Genomic DNA, 20,368 nt, shown 5'->3' on the forward strand with positions numbered 1-20,368 from the left:
TTCCGAGGCCTGCGCACGAACACGCATGGGTAAGAAGGTCGATTGAAAATACACCCACATGGTGCTATACCAGTGGCGGAGGTCTGCGACGCTTGTGGCAAAGTGAATAGCGAGTACGGGGTGGAGAAAAATAGGTGGAGATCAATAAATACACGAGTCCTGCACCAGTACGCAAATGAATTGATGAATTATCCGAATGTCAAGTTAGATCCAAAGTGCCTATTCCTGTCACTGCCATAACGATTTAAATACGGATGGGCCCAGATATCCGCTTTGACAGCGCTCCTGTCGCCCTTTGCAGGAAAAATGAACGGATAAACCTAGAAGGGTCTAGACAATGCAGCCCATCTCTGAGCATTAGTGAAATAGTAAAACTGGTGCACAGTGTGGCAGCAAGAATTAAAATTCTTGATTCCATAGCAAGTTTCAGCTTGCCAACTAAGTTATTGCTATGTTTCCCCCAAACGTTAGACAGAGAAACAATGATTTATTCTATATATCTGCACAGTACTGATCAACTGCTCGTGCCTGAACGGTTGAGTGTTTAAACTACTAGCAGAAAAGTTACGGGTTCGAAACTCCATGCAGTATTGTGAGATGATACCACTGGCGACTACCAGTATGGATCAAGACAGCATTCAGCGTAGATTGGCTCCAGCGGCAGCACGAAGTCTTCATCATTATTGGCTGTAACACAAGCGCTACTAAATTGCTTTTAGGCGTTTGGTCTGATGCTTCTTTGCGAGAAGCACGTTGAATAGCCACTGCGTAGTGATGTGTTAGGAAAGGAACACGTTCACTAGACAGGGTGTTTTATGTTCAAATCCTTGTTGCTGTAACTCGGAGATAACCTATCTAATTCCAACTTACTTTCAGAGGACCAACTGGTAAAATTATTGTAGCGGCTAAACTGGAATCTCCGATTACATGCTTCCCTTCATAGGAACTTCAAGCTCCATTCTCCATCTGCCTCATACATAAAATGAATGGCAGAATAGGTCGAGTTATAATCATTCGTAAAGTCCCAGGTTAACGGCATGTCACCAACGTATCGAAGGTAAGAATCCAGAGATGCTATTTATTCGTGAAGAAATGTCTTCTAAAATGGCCATAGATATGGTATTCAGAAGTGGACAGGGAGTTAATCTCAAAGTAATATCTCTGTTTGGCTATGCAGAGTGCCAGTAAACAGGGTTTGTGTATTCTTGGTCTGCTGCAGAGTAGTTTAATACTGGGCAATGGGATAACTATACTAGATTTTTTCACGAAAACTGCCTTACAAATACCGTTAATAGTTCCACGCAGGGATCCAGGCACGAAAAGCGAGGCAAAATATAAATGAAACTGTGTCTTTGCTAGATTAAGTTGGTGGTACCACTCAAATAAGCTGAATCCCAGCTAAATTTCACCCTTGGGGTATTCGTCAAGTGAATGTGCCGCAAAGAGGTGGCTTCATATTTCTAGCGAAATACACTCATTTCCATGCCTGTTTGGTTTCCACATTGGAACTAACTGAATCTCCTGTTTATGATGTTCTTCTTCAACTGAACGTGCTGCACCAGGCCACCTCGTGTTTCAGTTGGACGATACAACCAGCATGGCAATACATTAACTGAACGTGCTGCACCAGGCCACCTCGTGTTTCAGTTGGTACGATACAACAGCATGGCAATACATTTTACAGAAGTTAAACTCAACTCATGAGGCTGCTGAGGTCGAAGAGATCCCGGCAACCATCTGAATGGTGTGTTGCGCCCCATTCTCCATTTGATAAGATGTCCGAGATACTGTAGTGTAATCTCTCCTAAAAAAACACCACTCGTTAGGTTTTTGAGATCTCTTTGACAGTCCACTAACAGTTTTACCTTACTCGGAACTTATCAGGCAGACGCAATACCCAAGTTCCCCCCAATCTTATGCCTTAACTGAACCCATATTTGACGCGGTTTGCCAAATTTACTCTTTTGCATAAAGTTGAAAACACTCACTTATGTTACCCTGTGGTCTATTGCGCTTCGTAGCTTTGGTAAGCTATGAGCTACCCTATTTACTCACAAATCTTATCTCAGAGGAATAAGCAAATCAATCCCACCTATGTGTCCTATTGACAGCTAATAGTGGTAGGCAACTGGGGCTGGTCTATTCTTAATATCAAATTTAATTCCAACCAAAATGAGAGGACATTTGGTTTGTAAAGGAGCAGTAATTCTACCGCTTTTAGAGTTTACATGGAAAACGCAGAAAATTTTGAATTTAGCTTAGATCTCTGACTTTGTCAACGAGTTTTCCTGAAGGAATGTCGGTTTGACCCAGAAGAAACTTGGTAAATCTTCTGGATATGCTGTTAATTCTAGCTGACACTCAGTGCATCTACGGCCATCGAATACTCACCCAATGCTACTTGAATCAGGGAGGTTCAGTTCCTCCCACTCTAGAATACGAATAACCGAAACTATACACGACTATACATTAGAGTTTTTTTATACAATCTCGGCTGCATTCTGCCTGTAGAATGTGCTATCGACTAAGAAAGGGTTGTAACAATTCCAAACTTGCAGTTATATAAATCTCAATTTTTATTGGGTTTGCGTGCCAGATACTTAAGTGATCGACTAATTTTGAGTTTTCTTTAAACTGCAGATTATGTGTGAGCATATAAAGTCGACTTCAGTATACTAGAATAGAAGCCCACTAGTAACGGATACCATGTAGTTCTGCTCTGCTTTCACAACTGGCGTAGCACTTATCGTATCCAGATTCTGAACAAGATATTGTCTCTTTAGTACTGCGCACCGAACGGCTTTGACCAGAGTTACATTCACAGGTGAGGCTCCTGAAAGCTTGGATAGTTGTGGCTGGGATGCGTAACTTAAACCGTCCCTAGTATAGACAGAAAAACAACAGTTTGATCTTCATCCACGGGAGTCGATTTGGCCCGGAATATTCTTGTTTGTGGTCCGTGAGCTCATTCTTGAGCTTCCCCGAAATACGCGTCACTTGATACACAGCAGCACTTCGTTCAAATTCCTGCTGTTGTATGTGCACTAAGATCCCTATATGTGAACGTATTCGAACGCCTAGGCCAATTCAAACGGTCCAAATCACAGTGGAAGTTTAGTGGCCAAGTCAAATGTTGGCAAGGTCAATGCATACAGCTACCACCTGTTTAAACACGCTAGAAACAGCTCATCAGAAAATACTAGAGCATTCACTTATTTAACCTTGGCGTTCTTATATTAATTACGGACTGGTCGATTCTCCGGTTCATTCCATTCTAGTGACTAAGTTCTTATATCTTATGTTTTGTAAATGCCATTGGTTTTTTTGGCCCCACTTATTTCGCGCCGTTAGCGCCGAGCCTGGACAATATGCCAGATTGTGAGGAAAGACCGAAACTAGTCGACTACCAGCGTAGTCCTTGCTTTGTGAAGTAAATGCAAGCAACTCTGGCTTATCAAACTTTCAGTTCCATGTTTTATGCATCTCTTCCAGATAATAATCCTCTCCGGTGGTAGTTCGCCCCTAAGGTATATTGTTATATGCTTTTTGCTCTAGATGTTAAGAATAGGAAAAAACTAAATGCTTTAAAATGTCAGGTAGTCGAAAGCTTCCATCCAGGGTATCTTTTTCGATTGTTTTTGATCGTAATACTTCCGCGAAGGACGAATTTGATTCCGGCTATTTGTACAAATGCAAAATCGGCGAAGCACCAATGTCCGACGGTGAAACACGAAAATTTTTGCGTGATAAAAGAGCAGAACAGGCTGCCCGAGCACGAGCACTCATGAGAAAAGGAACGAACGAACAGGATGAAGAGGATGTTACGCCGGACGAACCTGGGTCGCAGACGACGGGAGCATCCGAAGCTGCGGATTCGTCAGTGTCTGACGGGGAGGTAGAAAATAAAGAGCTGGGACTTGCAGATAGACTGCCAAAAGAACACCCGCATGAGTCTGCCAAATTCTTGAGAAACTCTGAAACCGCAATTACGTACTGGACATTTTCAGCCTCAGGCAACAGGCTTTTTGTGGGTTTCAGGGACGGATGTGTCCGCGTGCAGCTATTGCGACAACCTTTTGATGTCAAAAGTTTGGGAGACTATTGGCTACTCCGAACACACGATAACTTGCGTGGGGGTATCAACCGGATTACACTCACTCATGATGAGAAGTAAGTATGCACGTTTTATATTCAATAATTTCAGCTAAGGATTCCTTCCTGCTTCATTACTACTGGCTCCAACAAACTGGTTGTTTTGGTAACGCGATCCTTGGAAACTTTTCTGCGGATAGTAAAGCCAGCAGTTCAGCAGCCCATCACGTTTCGGTTGCAAAGCTATCACACTGTTACATTTTGGTTGAAGCTGGCAACAAGTTTGCCAAAACTAAGGCTATATCTCCAGAAAACCTGCTATTGAGCGAATTATTGACAGTTCAGGCAGTCAACAAAGCAGTGACCATCAAACAGACATGCTTTGTTCGGCTGATAACGGTGTTACAAAGAGGAATAAATTCGGATATTTCAGTGACTTAAGTCACAAGCGGAGCTGGTTGGAGCTTATTCAACATCAAGCTAATAGCGCTGTCAGTTGTCGATGAAGCAATTTCCAGACCAATTCTAATGATGGTGCGGCTAGTCCAAACCTTTTCCGTGTCGTGACCACTTATCCAGTGACCCTTCACCAACGTGTCCTTGGCCGGTCAATTCACCTCCACTTCTTCGAAGGTACCCCTCATTGTTTCAGATTGCAAACGTAGGCATAAGATTTCGTTTACTTTGCCCTTACAGCAATTTGTGAATTCTCTTGACACATAATACCCATTCATCCTTATTAATACTTGAAACGTTCACATTAAGTCGTTGCCAATTTTGTCCAGCTTCAGCTTCAGGCGTTCACCTAGAGCTGTATCAAACGGTGCACTCAGTCTGCATCATGACCTAAGGATAACTTATCGCCGTCCTCTGCAAGCAACGCTTGAGTGACCGCATCAAGATGAGTGCTTTTTCTGGTTAACTATAGCCGTTGTACAACCGTGACACTCACACCGACTCCAATCCTGCCATCGCCTGTGGTGTTCTCTGAGGCAATAAAGCCATCCTACTCCGAACCTGAAGGAAATGAATGCACGAGCTAACATCCGCTGGTAGTCGTTCATTGAAGGGTTGCAAGGTCATGTTTACGATGAGCTGCAATAGCCGCATCAAAAATTCTAACCAGTTAGTAGTGCCAGAGAGGAAGGAACAGAAAGCCTATGGTAAAACAAAGAAGGTGCGCCATAGGTCTGTTATTTTTGGTTTGACTTTGAATAAAGGGAAGGGAAAAGTGCGGGGTTTAGGTTTGTAACTGACCAGATGCACAACCTAATCAACAGAACTAGAATAGCTTCTTATCCTCGGACTAATCGAAGGCTTTCCATATAAACTCTCTTGGTCCAGTAAATCGATGAATCCCCTTCATTCAGCGTACACAGTGCATGAAGTGTGCATTGTCCTCATTATAAAGCAGTTTCCGAAACCATTCAAGAATGATTCCCTTCCAGAAAGGCGCACGTATTCATCAAAGTGCCAACGGAGAACTGTCTACTTTGAAGTCAAAAAGTTCCTTCCTTCAATGGTTCCATTATACCACCTCATGTCGACCTGTTCCGTTCGTCTTGTCATGATGGAACCACTTTTCCAAACATCGATTCAAGCAGTGCTCCGCAGAATGAAAGCAGCTAACGTCTTCGTAACTTCCGACTAAATAACTGAGATCAAGGATGACGTTTTTGAACTAAGAGGAGGTATCACCAATGGCAGCAACAAACCAATGCGTTTCCACTGAATTCATGTGTTTTTGCACCCGTTTGCGACTGAAAAATGAACTAAAATACTGACGTCGTTGAAAATTTCATGCTGTACAACCCAATGGTTGATGAACACAACACGTCAAAGCGAACAAACCACTAGGATGATAAAGGGGAGATTGGTCATTTGGATGAAAGTTGTGATCGGGACTGACGATGCTTAATCTACAAGATGAGTTAGTAGTATCAAAATGCACTCCGAATCACCCGCAGAATCCCCATCGTCAAGATGAAGGATCAGCATAGTTTCACAATGTTGCTACCTCTAAAACTTTTATGTTGATAAATGCTCATTTGTATTAGAATTCGACCATTATCATCACCAACCCCTTGTCATCTACTCCCCGCTGCTCTAATTTTACTCTCGTCGGGTTCAGTGTTTTGATTGTCGTGTCATTTTACACAGGTCGGAAGTGAACTTCACTTTTACCTCCTACAAAAGTCACGTCATCACTCAAAGGAATAAAAACACTCATTTGATTTTCGCTCAGTGTTCCAGGTGCTTACGACATGTAATTGAACAGGGGCTTGACTTAACGCACCACCTATTTGCATATTTGAACACTTGCAAAAAGGCATTTTTGTGTGCACCTGAGTAGCAGTTGCTATGAATTTATTGCCACCTAATTCAGACACTCTACAGAATTCGCTCTGTTTATGCCTCCGTCCGTCTTACAAGTCTAGCGGCTAAAAAGCCGGTGCTTTGTTCATTTTGCTGTTCCCAACTCTTGAGTGTCATGAACGCATCATTAGGGGAAGCCACGTCTCTATTATTGGTCGTTTGGGCCGAGACGTCAATCAGTCTAAATGCTTTTCGTTCCTGTATGCTCTTTTAATCACCAAAGAATTTGGAACTATTCATGCTACTCTTAAAAATCTGGTAGGCTGGAAGATGCTTCGTCCTAGCTATTTTGAACCAACTAGAGGTAATTGATTTGAGTTGACAGAGGTTTCTGATATCAGGACAGCTCACAAAATGGTTATACCTTACATCCTGAAAAACTTATTTGGAATATTTCCCTAAAAGAAGACGTAATTGTCAAAAAGCGTAATAGATTATTCAACCACATCAGTGGTCATCTTTTTATTTCTATGATGCTTCTTTATTATCCTATCGCAACCTCTAGTTAACGTTCCACTGTAAGGAGTTTGTCGGAAAGTCCTACGAAACTTATCCAGACGTCCTAACTTGAGGAAGGTACCGACCGCTGCTGTTTGTCTTCATTTCTTGCTGGCTTGAATTCAAGACTTCTGTGGAAAACGGGTAGTGTAAATTGTTAGCCGTAATTCATCGCTCATGTGGCTGCCAGTGTGAGTCTGTAGTGATTTCGAGCGCCATTGAAAGTATGACAAGGCTAGGCCTAGTATATAGGTTGTGGCAGTTTTCCACAATGTATACGTCAAACAGTTGGTAGTTGACCAGGTGGCTGTTGATCTGCTCGCCGAGCTTGATAATTGATTTGCAAACGTTTAGTCACCATTCAGCGTTCAGCATACTGAAGATGTCTCCTCGAATGGTGACGAAACGTTTGCAAATCAATTGCCAAGCTCGGCGAACAGCCACCTGATCAACTACCAACTAATGCACCCGAGCTACCGGTATTCCAACACATTACCAACGTCAAACAGCGTATCATGGTTATGTCCTTGCGCTTCATTTGTCACCTGTTACCTTGGGCACAAAGTAAGAAGGCGCGAGCGATATTGGTCCAGTTATGCATGGAAGCCCCGGCCAGTCTGCAGACACATCGCACTCAGTGTCTATACCTAACAGCCACTGACACTTTCAATAAATTTCGGAATAATCCCACTAATAACACAGCAGCGTAAAAACTGTGTGGCGGAAAATAGTTTTTCGAAATTATGTTGCCCCGAAATATGACCTTTTACCATTTAATAGCCGAAAAACCACCTGCTAACAGGTGGTTTTTTTTGTACGTGATGTCAGGATATACTTTCACCACATATGTCAACTTAAAAATTGCCCGAAAATTACGTAGATGTGGATTTCGATCACATAATCTGACGTAGGAGATATTTTTCTTGCATTTTTACAATTCTGAACCAACAATTTAGACTAGGTAACATAAATGGACGCATTGTCGTATGGTTCCAACTTCAGTGAGTGAATTATCCTGGGATGAAATGTAATGAAAACGTATTGTCCGGGGACAGGATGTAGTGTTTGTGACACGCAATGAAGCGACCAGTCACTCAAAGTGTCATTGGGACGGTGATTTTTTTGACTAATTCATAAGTACCCTTACACAGTTGTGCCGGTGGACTGACGTTTATCACTGAAAGATCTTCACCTAGGGCTCAGTGCCCTATGTAGCGGTCCAGGACCTCAAAACCTCAAACTTTCTCAGCCTACTGATCATAAACGGACAAAAATCTAACTGCTTCGGGTCTCGTAGAAAAATTATACTCCAATCGTTTCATATGTCCACAGGTTTCTGATTAGCGTGAGTCAAGATGGCACATTCTTCGTTTACGAACTTATGTCGGAAGAACTGCAAGAAAAAGAAATCAAAGAATATCGTTCCCGTATCCCTTCAGCTTACGTAAGTCTACCAACAAACTTTCGCCCAATCGTCATGAATGTCAGTGCACTTGAACCAAGAACCCCTCTTCTAATGTTTTAATTCCGATACCTTTATAATCCCCATACCTCTTATAAAGTGTTGGTCATTGGCTTGTTCACTGCGGTGGATAACTTGCTCTTAAATTTTTCACTACCCGTCAGGGTGACCCACTCAGTGCGTCGTTATGACGAGTAGCTCAACGTTGCGTCAGTGGTTGTACGGTACTGATGTGATCACCTTGATTCGAGATTAAACGTCTGGCTCGGCGAACAAACCAACGATCGTCTATATTACCTGAGTTAGCAACAATTTATGTAAGGATGTGGCAGTGCACGTTGACAGATTTACTGATTAAAATCTACAGAGTCATACGGAATTTCAATCTCAAGAAAATCTACTGCCTTCAATCGTTTCTTTATCTGAATAAGCTTTTTTTCCCGGATGAAATGAAAATAGCACATAGCGAACAGAATAGCACAAGAGGTGTTTTCCGGTTGCATCCCGTACAACATCGTCTGTTAAGGTATCCCGAGAAAAAAAAACAGCTGTGCAGACGTATAAATATAATTAGAAAATTTGCGGACGGATTCTATCCACTATTTCAGCAGTCGGTGCTGATGCTATGGAAAAAGTGGCACTGTTGATTACGCACGTGGTGGGAAAAAGTGGGGTACATGCATTAAACTTCATAACTGGTCCTCGCATGTGTTGTTTGATATAATAGCCCACTTTGTGAAACCTAAATTTAGTTCATTTCAAATTCAGATACGGACAGCCTAAACAAGCAATCTGGTTGCTTAACGGTCATTTTCACTGCACCGTTTACTCCAAGTACGACAATTCCGTTATCAGAAGTGTTCATTTGTGCGCCATACAGATGAAGGAATATCATGCGCACATGCAAAAGCTCACCAATAAAACGGGAAGGGCACTCAACAGGGTCGTTTTTAATGTTTCCCATTTCATTGTTTCAGGAGGCCAACCGCCATACGGACAGCCTAAACAAGCAATCTGGTTGCTTAACGGTCATTTTCACTGCACCGTTTACTCCAAGTACGACAATTCCGTTATCAGAAGTGTTCATTTGTGCGCCATACAGATGAAGGAATATCATGCGCACATGCAAAAGCTCACCAATAAAACGGGAAGGGCACTCAACAGGGTCGTTTTTAATGTTTCCCATTTCATTGTTTCAGGAGAGCCAACCGCCGGTGGATGATATTGTGGACCCTAAAGCATACAGCATCGAACAAGCCAAGCAGAAAGAAGAATATGATCGACTGATGAGTCTGGCTGAACAAAAGAAGGCAGAAACGCGCCGGAAGGTTACCGAACTACGATTACGTTTCAAACAGTTGAAGGAACAAAACGAGAAACTGCCGGAACGCATTCGGTTGGGAAAGGAGGTAATTTTGTGATCACCTCAGCTCGTCTAATAAATGCCACTAACTGGCGAAATACTATTCGGGGCTATTCTGCTCCTGTACCACAAGACTTAGGTTGAAAAACAAACTACTTTGGCAGTTATCAGGTAGCACGAAGCACCGATCTTCGTCTGATGTGCAATACTTGTTTGCTACATACTCACAAAAGTTCTTACGCTACATAAATATTAACAACAAAGCCTTCAAGGTTCCTTCTGGTTCTTTTCGAGGGACATATCTTCGGCTATTTGTCTGCCGATCCTAGCATGCACGCGCTGCATTTGTAATCCGAGAATCTTTTGTCTAATGTTATAGATAATTCTTACTTTTCCATTGCAGTTGCTCTTGTGGCTCACCAAGCAGTACACAATGCCGGTCACCTGACTGGCTTTTTAGTGTATTTTTGGATTTATTACGTCGGCTGTTGTGAGATCTGTACCTGGTTGTGGAAAGTCCTCCGATATTTTCAGTGGCTGTTTTTCAACTTGTCGTTGGGTCTCATTGACCAATCTCCATCATTCGGTCATCAAGTGCTTCTCCCTATCTAACTTCACAGGAGTTCAACTTGGTCCCACATATACGAGATGACCTGCTCAAGGACCGTAAAGCAAAAATTGACCTGGTTTACAGGGAAACGGCTTGGAATTCAGAAAAATACCTGATAGCTTTAGAAAAGCTGGAAAACGCGTGAGTTATCTGAAAGTTTCATGCAACCTCGGTGACCACGAAGGTATGATGAATGTGGTATACGTGTTCCGCTGTAAGAACAGAAAACACAAATTTTCTGGGCCCATACTGTGTCAACTAGATGATAAATGGGTTTTGGCCAGATGTTGATCATTGATATTCAAATTTCTCTTCCTACTCACCGGTGACTCTAGAAAGGACCTAACGGTCCTCAGAACCAGGCGTTAAAAAGGAAATAACCACAAATTTCTCAAACTCTTTGTTGCGTTTCGGGAGTTTTGCGCGAACTGGAGCTCATCGAGTCGACACAAACAGAAGAGAGGCTGTGCAGAATCATCATCATCACTGTCACCTGTAATAACCGCGTACTCGTCGTACAGTGGTTGTAGCTGCCGCAGTTTCGTTCACCGATGATTTGAGGGAGGGGGGAGGTAGCTGCGCATTGCACGCGCGAGCTGGTAAATTGGTGCATAAATCCAGCACTGTCAGTGGGCTGTCAGGTGGGGGGGAGGGGTTGGAAAAGGAGCTATGCATTGAAGGCAATAGCTTGGATGCACGAGCGCCATTGAGGGCGCAACTGGGTCATGTCTGACAATGTCTCTAGCCATTGATGTGGCCCATCTCGGGGTCCCCATCCAGGAAGACGGCAGTGACCAGCGCAGCTGAGTTTGCTGGTAATGACCTTCATACTTCGCTGCCAAGTCATTGTTTGACCGCCTCTGGTTCTCTTCCACCCTTCACGTGGTTGTGCAGAAAAGTATACTTGCTCGGTTTAACAATAAATCGAATAAAATAAAGCGAACAAGATGAGGACAATACTAATGCGAGTACCTATAGGAACCAACAACATGCAGTCCAGAATCAGAGATTCTCGGTGAATTTTTAAAGGTGCACAGAATAGTACCTCACTGAAGGCAGCACTGAATACCGCCGTCTGTGCTGTGGTACCATTGGGTACCAGTTATGCCATGTGTGCCGAATGCTTCGGTCACATCAGTCACACATGATAGTCATTCCTGAGGAAAATTAAGTTTATTTAAATTGGTTGTGAGGTTGGAGTTATTACAAGTATCAGGCCAGTTCATTCTTTTAGCAACTGCTTTGTTTACATGCGTGAACTGTTCAATTCAGCAATGAACAGTGAAAGGTTTTTGACCGTATTCAACTGAATAACTGTGTAACCAACCACATGTTAGTGTCTATCCAGATCTTAGCGAATGACTGGTCAAGAAAGATCAACTGATTTCAGAAGGACAACTCTTGAAATGAGTCATTTATTAGGACTGTCTATTGATTCACCAAAAAAAACGCACAACGATCACCCACTGAAATGCTCGTCGTAGCGGGCTGTACGTCACAACGGTGACGTAAAAGCCCAGGTTATTGTGCCCTCCTGCGTATTACTGCCTAACTGGATTTACCGTTGAAGAACATACCGCAACAAATGGTGAGATAAATTAGAGTCACATCCTTGATCGTTTTCTCCTAGTTTGTAGTCCGAAGTGCTTGGTGTTTTTTAACTCATAGCTGCAAATGGACAGTACTAGCTTAAAGTTAATTTAGTCGCATCAAAATTGGAAGCCTTCTCAGTCCAGTTAACTGGCGAACAAATGTTACGCAACGGTTAATAAAACTGGTATATACATCTAGATTCTAGATTACGTATAGTTGCTCTGTAGCCCCAAGGGGATAAGTGCGTGAAAAAAATAATAATAAAGCAAGTGTGCATTACACCTCTCATCCGCAACGGTTGGTTTCTGTTTTGTCTCGTGAAGTTTTTGCTTGCCGTCCCGAACTGCACAAAGCTGTGACCTTGTTGCGTACACGAGCACAGAGTGCATGACGTTACAAACTTATATAATTTCAAGGCTGTTCTGGTGGCGGTTCTCAAATAAAAGTTGCGAGGCATCAGTCAAAGCGTGATCCACACAGTTCAGTGAAGCGAGTGATGGTTTTGTCGTGAAATGGCCAGTCAGCTGAAGTACGGTTTAGGTAAATTCAGGTTTCTCGATGGGGTTCGTTAGTTGCCAACCAGAAACCATTAGGCGAAATTCACTACGGGTGAAGTTATGGGGAAAACCTCGGTTAACCTTCCAAGTTTTTCGCCCGATGCATGCAGTTACGTACATGTAGATAGTACGTATATGACTATCCTAACTCAGTTCAAACTGTTGCTTGCAGGAACAGTGAATTCCGTTTCGCACTGGTCAATACGGATGGCTACATTTTGCTTTTCACCGTGTCGGACAGTGGCATGGTGTGATACCCAATAATTTGAGGCCTGTGCAGGGCTGGAAAGCGTAGATTAATCTGGCTAAGAATGACTGATCGACGACAACACGTGTGTGCTGTACTGTGTCTCAGAAGCGCACAAGGTCACCTCGTGTTGGTCCGAATCTCTCATGCCCACGGAAGTTGTCATCTTTTGCGGGCAGCAGCTGTGTTAGGTGTGGTTCATTCAGAAAGCACCCGCAGACATAACTCCCCCTAACTCCAGAAACGCAGATGAGTGGGGGTGATTGAAAGTTAACAATACGTAGAATCTGATATTTAAACTTATACCCTTCACTGATTTTTAAACACAGTTTCCGTAAACCGCTGGACTATGACCGCATAGTTGTCAAATCGTTCGGTACTGGTCACTGTGTCAGTTCACTGCGAACAAACAAATTGGGTGAAGAACATTCAATCGCAAAAGAGGAAATGAAACAGACAATGGCGAAACAAGTGGCCAGAGAAACGAAGTTGGATCTGCGTGGCCCTGTGAACAGTAGGTTGTGGATTTACATTCAAAAATTCATCCCCACTCCTTCGATGTATCGCCTTGGTTTATGACCATCCGATCGCTTGTTACTTCCCTCTTGATTTTGGGAAAATGTTAACGATTATATCCTTTCGTTACAAGTTCTATGCGACAAGGCAATATCACAGTTGCTCGTGCAAATTCAAATGTAATTTCCAACGCTGACAGTCAAATTTAGTTTTTGTGGTTTTATAGCAGCATGCCTTATGAAAAAGCTCCTTGCGCTTAAAGGCATTCTGTTCGTCTCTTGTGAGTGTCCTTTATGGGAGACTTCTGTACACCGTTGGTTGTGTGAAAATATTTGGGATTTTTGTGGAGATTTCGTGTTGTAAGTGAAGCCAATCTATGCTGAAAAGCCGAGAAGCACTGCACAACTGTTTCATCCTTATTGGGAATCATCAGCAGTGCGCATCTCACGAAACTCCGAAGAGTCTCGAACCCGCGACCTCCCGGCTAGTAGTTTGAACACTTAACCGTTCGGCCACGAGTGGCTGATCAGCAGTGTGATTAACTCGCACTTGGACAGGATATAGCGCGGCTCATCCTTCAATCACGGGATCCACATCACTCGGTCACATGTGTTGACTGGCTCCTCGAGCAACTTCTCTTACAGGACGAAATCTCCACAAAAATCCCAAACCTCTTCACACTACCAACAATATATAAGTAGCCCAGTGGAAGAATAAACTTCACCCGATGAGTGGAACTTCTATCTGAGACAGGATATAGCGCCGCTCATCCTTCAATCACGGGATCCACATCACTCGGTCACATGTGTTGACTGGCTCCTCGAGCAACTTCTCTTACAGGACGAAATCTCCACAAAAATCCCAAACCTCTTCACACTACCAACAATATATAAGTAGCCCAGTGGAAGAATAAACTTCACCCGATGAGTGGAACTTCTATCTGAGAAGTCGTTGCTCGAGGAGCCAGTCAACACGTGTGACCCCGTGATGTGGATCCCGTGATTGAAGGATGAGCGGCGCTATATCCTGTCTAAGTGCGAGTCAATCACACTGCTGACCAGCCACTCGTGGCCGTACACTGTACACTGTGTAGCAAGCATAAGGCCCTGAAAATACGAATGATGGTCTCGCATAAAGTTTTTATCAGTCTTGAACAGACTTGACTTATACATAATTTGATCGACTCTCCCCTAACGATTTTACGACAAACTTTTGTTAGGCTGCCGTCGGTTACTGTACGATTAAACAGACGGAACTAGTGATTGTGGCCGTGGCGGTCTACTGTTGAATCCACAAGCTAGTTCAAGGTGCCAGTCAAAATAGTTTGTAGCCAAACTATCGCTTTGGCTCAACTAGGTTTGTCTACATTTTCAGGCCAAGGGACTGTCAAACCGACAATCGATTTCCTCAAATAAGATATTCCTGAACTGAGAACCAAGCGGCACTTCTTGCCTTCGTCGTCAGCGTAGATGAGATTTCTTTTTCTTGCTTGGGACTTTTTTATTAACTCGAGCAGTTTTAATTCCAAGTAGTCCCTGAAGGACCAGAACTGCTCATTAATGTTGAATGATCCCCTCACTCGTCATCTTATGGGCGATTATATTTACGACTTGCATACTCACTAAATCTCTGAGACTAAATAGCCTGAAAAATTCGCTCAGCCGTAAACACCTTTCAGTGCTACCATACCCTTCTTCTTGCTTGGGACTTTTTTATTAACTCGAGCAGTTTTAATTCCAAGTAGTCCCTGAAGGACCAGAACTGCTCATTAATGTTGAATGATCCCCTCACTCGTCATCTTATGGGCGATTATATTTACGACTTGCATACTCACTAAATCTCTGAGACTAAATAGCCTGAAAAAATCGCTCAGCCGTAAACACCTTTCAGTGCCTAGCTACCATACCACCCAAAAGAAGAAGGAGGGCTGAGATACTGTCAGGTTTCCCACACCTAGACAGGAACAGTCGACAAGCAGAGTTCGAACCCCGGAACTTTCAGTCGGTAAGTTCGAGTACGCTATCACCACCATCTAAAAAGACCAGGATTTTCAAGTTCATTGAGTGGTGTGGACATTGCAGAGTTTGAATTACAAGTAATATCTCAAATCCTCCCGGAGGCTTCAACAATCGCCCTACCGAGGCCTTTTAAGATCACATAATGGCCACTCAAAGCAAACATAACAGCCGATTCTTCACAGCAGAAATCCTTGAAATGGAAAACAAGGATAAAAAACAGCTCTACACTCGCGCAGATATGATGCTCCTGACCAGAAATTTTTTTGTTTTAATATTTATTTTAAGAGAGTTCAGTAGGGTCATGCTTTGTTGTTGGCAATTAAAACACGTTTCGTTAGGTTTTGCCGCGATTTTGAGGTGATAAATTCGCATTGAACCGGGCTAGAACGGCAGTTCACCAGTAGAATAAAGCTCATTTATCTGGAGCATCTTTCCCCTGGGGAGCATTTCAGGAGGATATTTTTGGAAATAAATAACAAATTTTTGAAGTATGTTCCTTGAATCTCTAAATTTGTCGTGAAAAGCCTACCTTTGGCTGGGTATCAATGCAATTTTGGTATAGCATTAGATTATAGCATTAAGATAGCATTAAGATTTTTGTTGAATATTACATATTTAACAGTCTGGGTTTCTGGCTGTAATGCTCAAAGGTGAAAAAGTCGTTCAAATACAATGAGAAGTGCAATATTTGCTGCTAACGACTGTGGTTGTTTGACATTTAGGAAAAACAATTAACTCTGTACTAGTGAGTATAGTCTGTCAGCAAGTGAGGAAACGGGTTTGGAACTCCCTGGGGTTTTGTAAGATGCTCACTGTTGATGATTTTCAACATGGACTAAACGGTTGAACAGTGGTTCTTAGCTTTTTAGTATAGATTGGCCTTATTTACAGGACAAAATCTCAGTTAGGAAATTGGATCGGCAACTGGAAAAAGAGGGACTTCGCATTGCCAAAATAAAGAAAAGGGTAATGAACAATAAAGATCTATAAAACCATGCTCACTGTATTTTTATTTGGCTCACAATTCCATCCAAGCATTTGAATTTCCTTGTTTTAAAGGTAAATAGACCGTGAGCCAAGGTAAGTTTGAACAAGGCTTAGGAAGATTGAAACCCATCGAAATGGATAGTTTGATCATTGTTCTTATGTTTTTTTATTGCGAGAGATAGCTCATTGTCCTTTGTGCCACAATAGACCAAATTTTCCGAAGTTGACAATCAACGCATTCTCTTTCCAGGGCATTCGTCTATTCAGGATCTGAACCCTGACCAGACCACAACTAGTTCAGATAGCAGCCAGCAGCAGTTGAAAGGAGCTCGCGGATTGCGAGTTGCTCGCAAGCTTCACGCGCTTGAGGAGGCACAACGCAGACGGGAAATAAGACGACAGCAGGCAAGTTCATGACGTCTTTTCAAAACGTATCCTAGTTATAGTGGGCCTGGTTTTGAATATGATCAGTCTATTGTGAAATAGCCGCATGACATTAGAGAAAATTTCTGGCTGAAAATTCAGCAGACAGGCTAAACATGTTTTTGTGACGAACTGACTCTGTTAAATAACTTTTAATGGATCCAGCTGCTCGTTATTAAGTCACGTTACTGTATCTCCCTTATTCAACTGTTACACCCTCTGGTAACAAGGAAGAAAAATTTCGTTTTGATAAAAGCAAGTTTCTCTAGCTGGTTTTCGGTGAAGGCAAGCATCACCATTTTAGAATGATTACTGATTTACCAAATTAATTCGAATGAAACTAAATGAGGAGATCAGTTACTCTCTAATGTTTGCCCTCTGCACCAGTTATTCGCATCAAGATTTCATGATAATATAAGTTTTATTTCGTGAAAAGTAGCATTTGCCACAAATTTTCATGTCGTTATTCCAAACAAATTAAATAGTGGTTGTGCACAACCACAAACCCATCGATACGCCTCACTAGGCACCTCAACAGCGCACTGATGATGTCACCTTGATTGGTGAGAAACGTTTGTAACAACCACAAACCCATCGATACGCCTCACTAGGCACCTCAACAGCGCACTGATGATGTCACCTTGATTGGTGACGAAACGTTTGTAATCGAATTTCCCTGCACAGCGAACAAGCCAAAGAATATCTATGCTACTTGAGCTACCAACATTATCCCCACGAGTAGTGTCTGTTTGTTGCTCGTTTGGCTTCCCTAGGTTTTTCTTAATCTTTTTGCCTGAAATGTCATTGTCTTACTGATGTAGAAATCAGGCAAAGTGGTGGGATAGTGTATCCCCTGCGATGTTGTTTCAACCAAGTCATTCATCGGCCACAACCGCAGCTCGATAGTGCGACCAAGAGAATGACGGATGCTCCAGGTGTGATGAGAGATTTTGGTCAAGTGATGACTTCAAAGTACCACTACGTATTATGATGAGTGGATTTTTAGCACAAAACTCCCCGACGATTACGCCGTTTCGTCAATAAAACCGTTCACGGGAAATTTCTTGTGTGAATGTTGGTTGGTGAATGGCTCTCCACAAAATTCGCTTACATTTTATTTGCCCTCGATCCATATTGAGAGGTACTGATATTATTTGAAGTGATCCCACTCGATTCCAAGAAAACCCATCCCCATGAGACCTTAGTTCTCTATTCCGATTCATTAATTGGGTGTGGGAGAGATTGGACCTTTGCTTGGCGGTTTCCGGCTGTCGGCCAATGAGCTACATGGTCTATAGCTGTGCTCCACCTGACAAGTCCTTATAAGAATGAGACACTTCCAGTGGCCGAGCTCTTCGTATCGTATGATGCGGGATTACACTCCACGGCACTTGAAAGATCTTTAAAGTGAGTGATTGACTGTATAAAATCTATGACGTCTATTTAAATGTCCAGAAAGAAAAAAATGTGGAAGCGGAAGCGGAAGCCAAAAACCTCGTTGATTGTGTCACGTACAATGTATGCTTGTGATCATGGAAGTCAAGATGAATGTATGTTACCAGCATGATCTATTGACGGTGCAGTAAAAATGTAGGAAGTAGTCGATCTGTCTTGTTAGGTCATCGGTTAACTAGCCGATTTTATCTACTGGAATTAACTGATCCACAGAGCTAGATTGGTTCCAGTTGAAATAGTATTCTGATACATCGTGTCCTGTGAGACGAGGATGATGCAGGTACGGTTGCTGTGTTATGCAGACAACCGGTGCTTTTGGGTAGTTCTTCACAGCTTCAACGAGCTACGAATTTGGGATGCGCATAATTTACATACGTATTATTGACAACCAGAACTACTGTTAACTCCGCTCTATTAGAAAACAGCCTGATCGACTTTCATTTTTGCTTCGTATCTCTGCAGAAGGAAAACCAACAACAGTCCCTGTTTCCGCTAGTTTCCGTAGACCACTGTCATGGTGGGTCAGATCAACTATCTCAAGACTGCTTTACCAGTCATAAAGCTTGTTGGGCGCGAGAATACCAAACTTTGCCAAATAAACGTGTGTCGTTCTGTAGTGCTTAGAAGCGTAGTCCAGATTGCCTAATTCTATCGTTTGTTCCATTCACTCTCGTCTACTCTCCGTGTTATAGTGGGAACAGCTGGACGCCATGAAACCGGTGGCTGATTACGAGGACCCCGAAGACTTAGAAGCCATAGCTGCAGCCAAGGAAAATATGGGTGATTTCAAACTCAAATCTTCACAAAACTACATCGTGGCTGATCGGTCAAAGCTAAACGCAGTTGGCGCCAAGTATCGCCTGATTGAAATGACCGAAGAGGTGAGCTGACAAACCAGACTGTGACTATTCAATTCAACTTCTCTCTCATATTCGCTCAGTATGCTTAGAATCTGAGTAACACAACTGCTAGATTGTTTAATCTGGATCATGTTCTTATGCGTGAATCAGACACTCTTGCAGAACTCCTGTCGAAGCGACTGTGATCCGGAACCGGAAGCGGCGTAAACCTCTCCTTTTTGCTAATTTGGTTGCTGTTTTACATGGTTTACGGATGAAAGAATAGCGGGTCTCAACACAGGGGCTGTAACTGCTGACACAAACATGCTAGCCCAAGAAGATTTTGAAACTCGGTACACAAAAAGCACAGGTTACCCAAGAAAAAGTAATTCCTGCGTCAGAGAAATATTGTGGATGCCCACTGTGGAACGTGACGAGATGTGTTCACATGTTCCGCGTACTTACTTCAGAAGCTGCATCTGTTGAATCTCATTGGAAGCATATATTTAGAGTTACTTGGAGCACAGTGAACTGTTCGAGTCGAAGGCCTAAGTCTTCTCACTCGATCCTCACCCACAGCAAGCCATCGGTGGGTTAAAATAGAATGCCAGCCAGTTCAGTAGACAGGCCGTTAACAACAGGCCCCTACGTGTATAGTACGGATCTTTCCGCTTGTTGAAGACAAACGACAACATGGAGCCTACATAAACTGTGATCGTACTAGAGCTTCAAGACTCGTCAGTATACACCAAAAAAACTTTTATGATCTGGTAAGGGTATTTTCATCAACTTTACAAGAGAAAGGATGGTACTCATGTAAAAATGGAACAATTTACCTTTATAAAATGGTATGAATAATATCATGTATTGTGTATCATGAATATTAGTATCATGTATGCAGCATCTCCCTTCGCAAACGAGTGGAAATTTTCGGAGGAACAGGACACTTATGGAGCAGCTGTAAGCTCTTCGACAGCTTACTATAGGTTTTGATTTTCTTGGAGCTCATCAGATAGGCGTATTCTCCAAGTTTCTGTCAACCTTATGTTCTACTTAAATCCAAATTGTACACCATTTGCACTCAACTGAATCTCGACTTAGTCCCTCGTTTGTGATATTTTTCCTCAAAGGAATATGCTGCACAAAGACTGGCTCATGTTTAATTCGGTACAATGACCGGTGAGTGGACTACTCATATTACTCCCGAATTCCGTACCCAATGAAACATGGGTGACCTCGTACAACAATCTCGGTTAGAGAGGAACATCGTAAGCCAAAGTTTCAATCGGCTTCACTTGAGACTCCTGTTAAAATTATATATATATATATATA

At 42.7% G+C, this 20,368-nt stretch overlaps 1 protein-coding gene across 1 annotated transcript in view; it reads left to right on the forward strand.

Moving 5' to 3' along the window:
* Positions 1-20,368, forward strand: part of T265_12437 (hypothetical protein) — a gene marked incomplete at both ends in the record, with an annotated part of 73,893 nt that overhangs the window by 23,397 nt on the left and 30,128 nt on the right. Inside the window, 7 exons of the mRNA XM_009163853.1 lie at positions 3,662-4,170; positions 8,299-8,410; positions 9,628-9,837; positions 10,412-10,542; positions 13,128-13,312; positions 16,570-16,661; positions 18,890-19,078. Coding sequence (XP_009162117.1) covers positions 3,662-4,170; positions 8,299-8,410; positions 9,628-9,837; positions 10,412-10,542; positions 13,128-13,312; positions 16,570-16,661; positions 18,890-19,078 — 1,428 coding nt within the window. The remainder of the gene's footprint in view (positions 1-3,661; positions 4,171-8,298; positions 8,411-9,627; positions 9,838-10,411; positions 10,543-13,127; positions 13,313-16,569; positions 16,662-18,889; positions 19,079-20,368) is intronic.

Source organism: Opisthorchis viverrini (assembly GCF_000715545.1).
Source record: "Opisthorchis viverrini unplaced genomic scaffold opera_v5_1, whole genome shotgun sequence".
In the NCBI taxonomy this organism is placed as follows: domain Eukaryota; kingdom Metazoa; phylum Platyhelminthes; class Trematoda; order Opisthorchiida; family Opisthorchiidae; genus Opisthorchis; species Opisthorchis viverrini.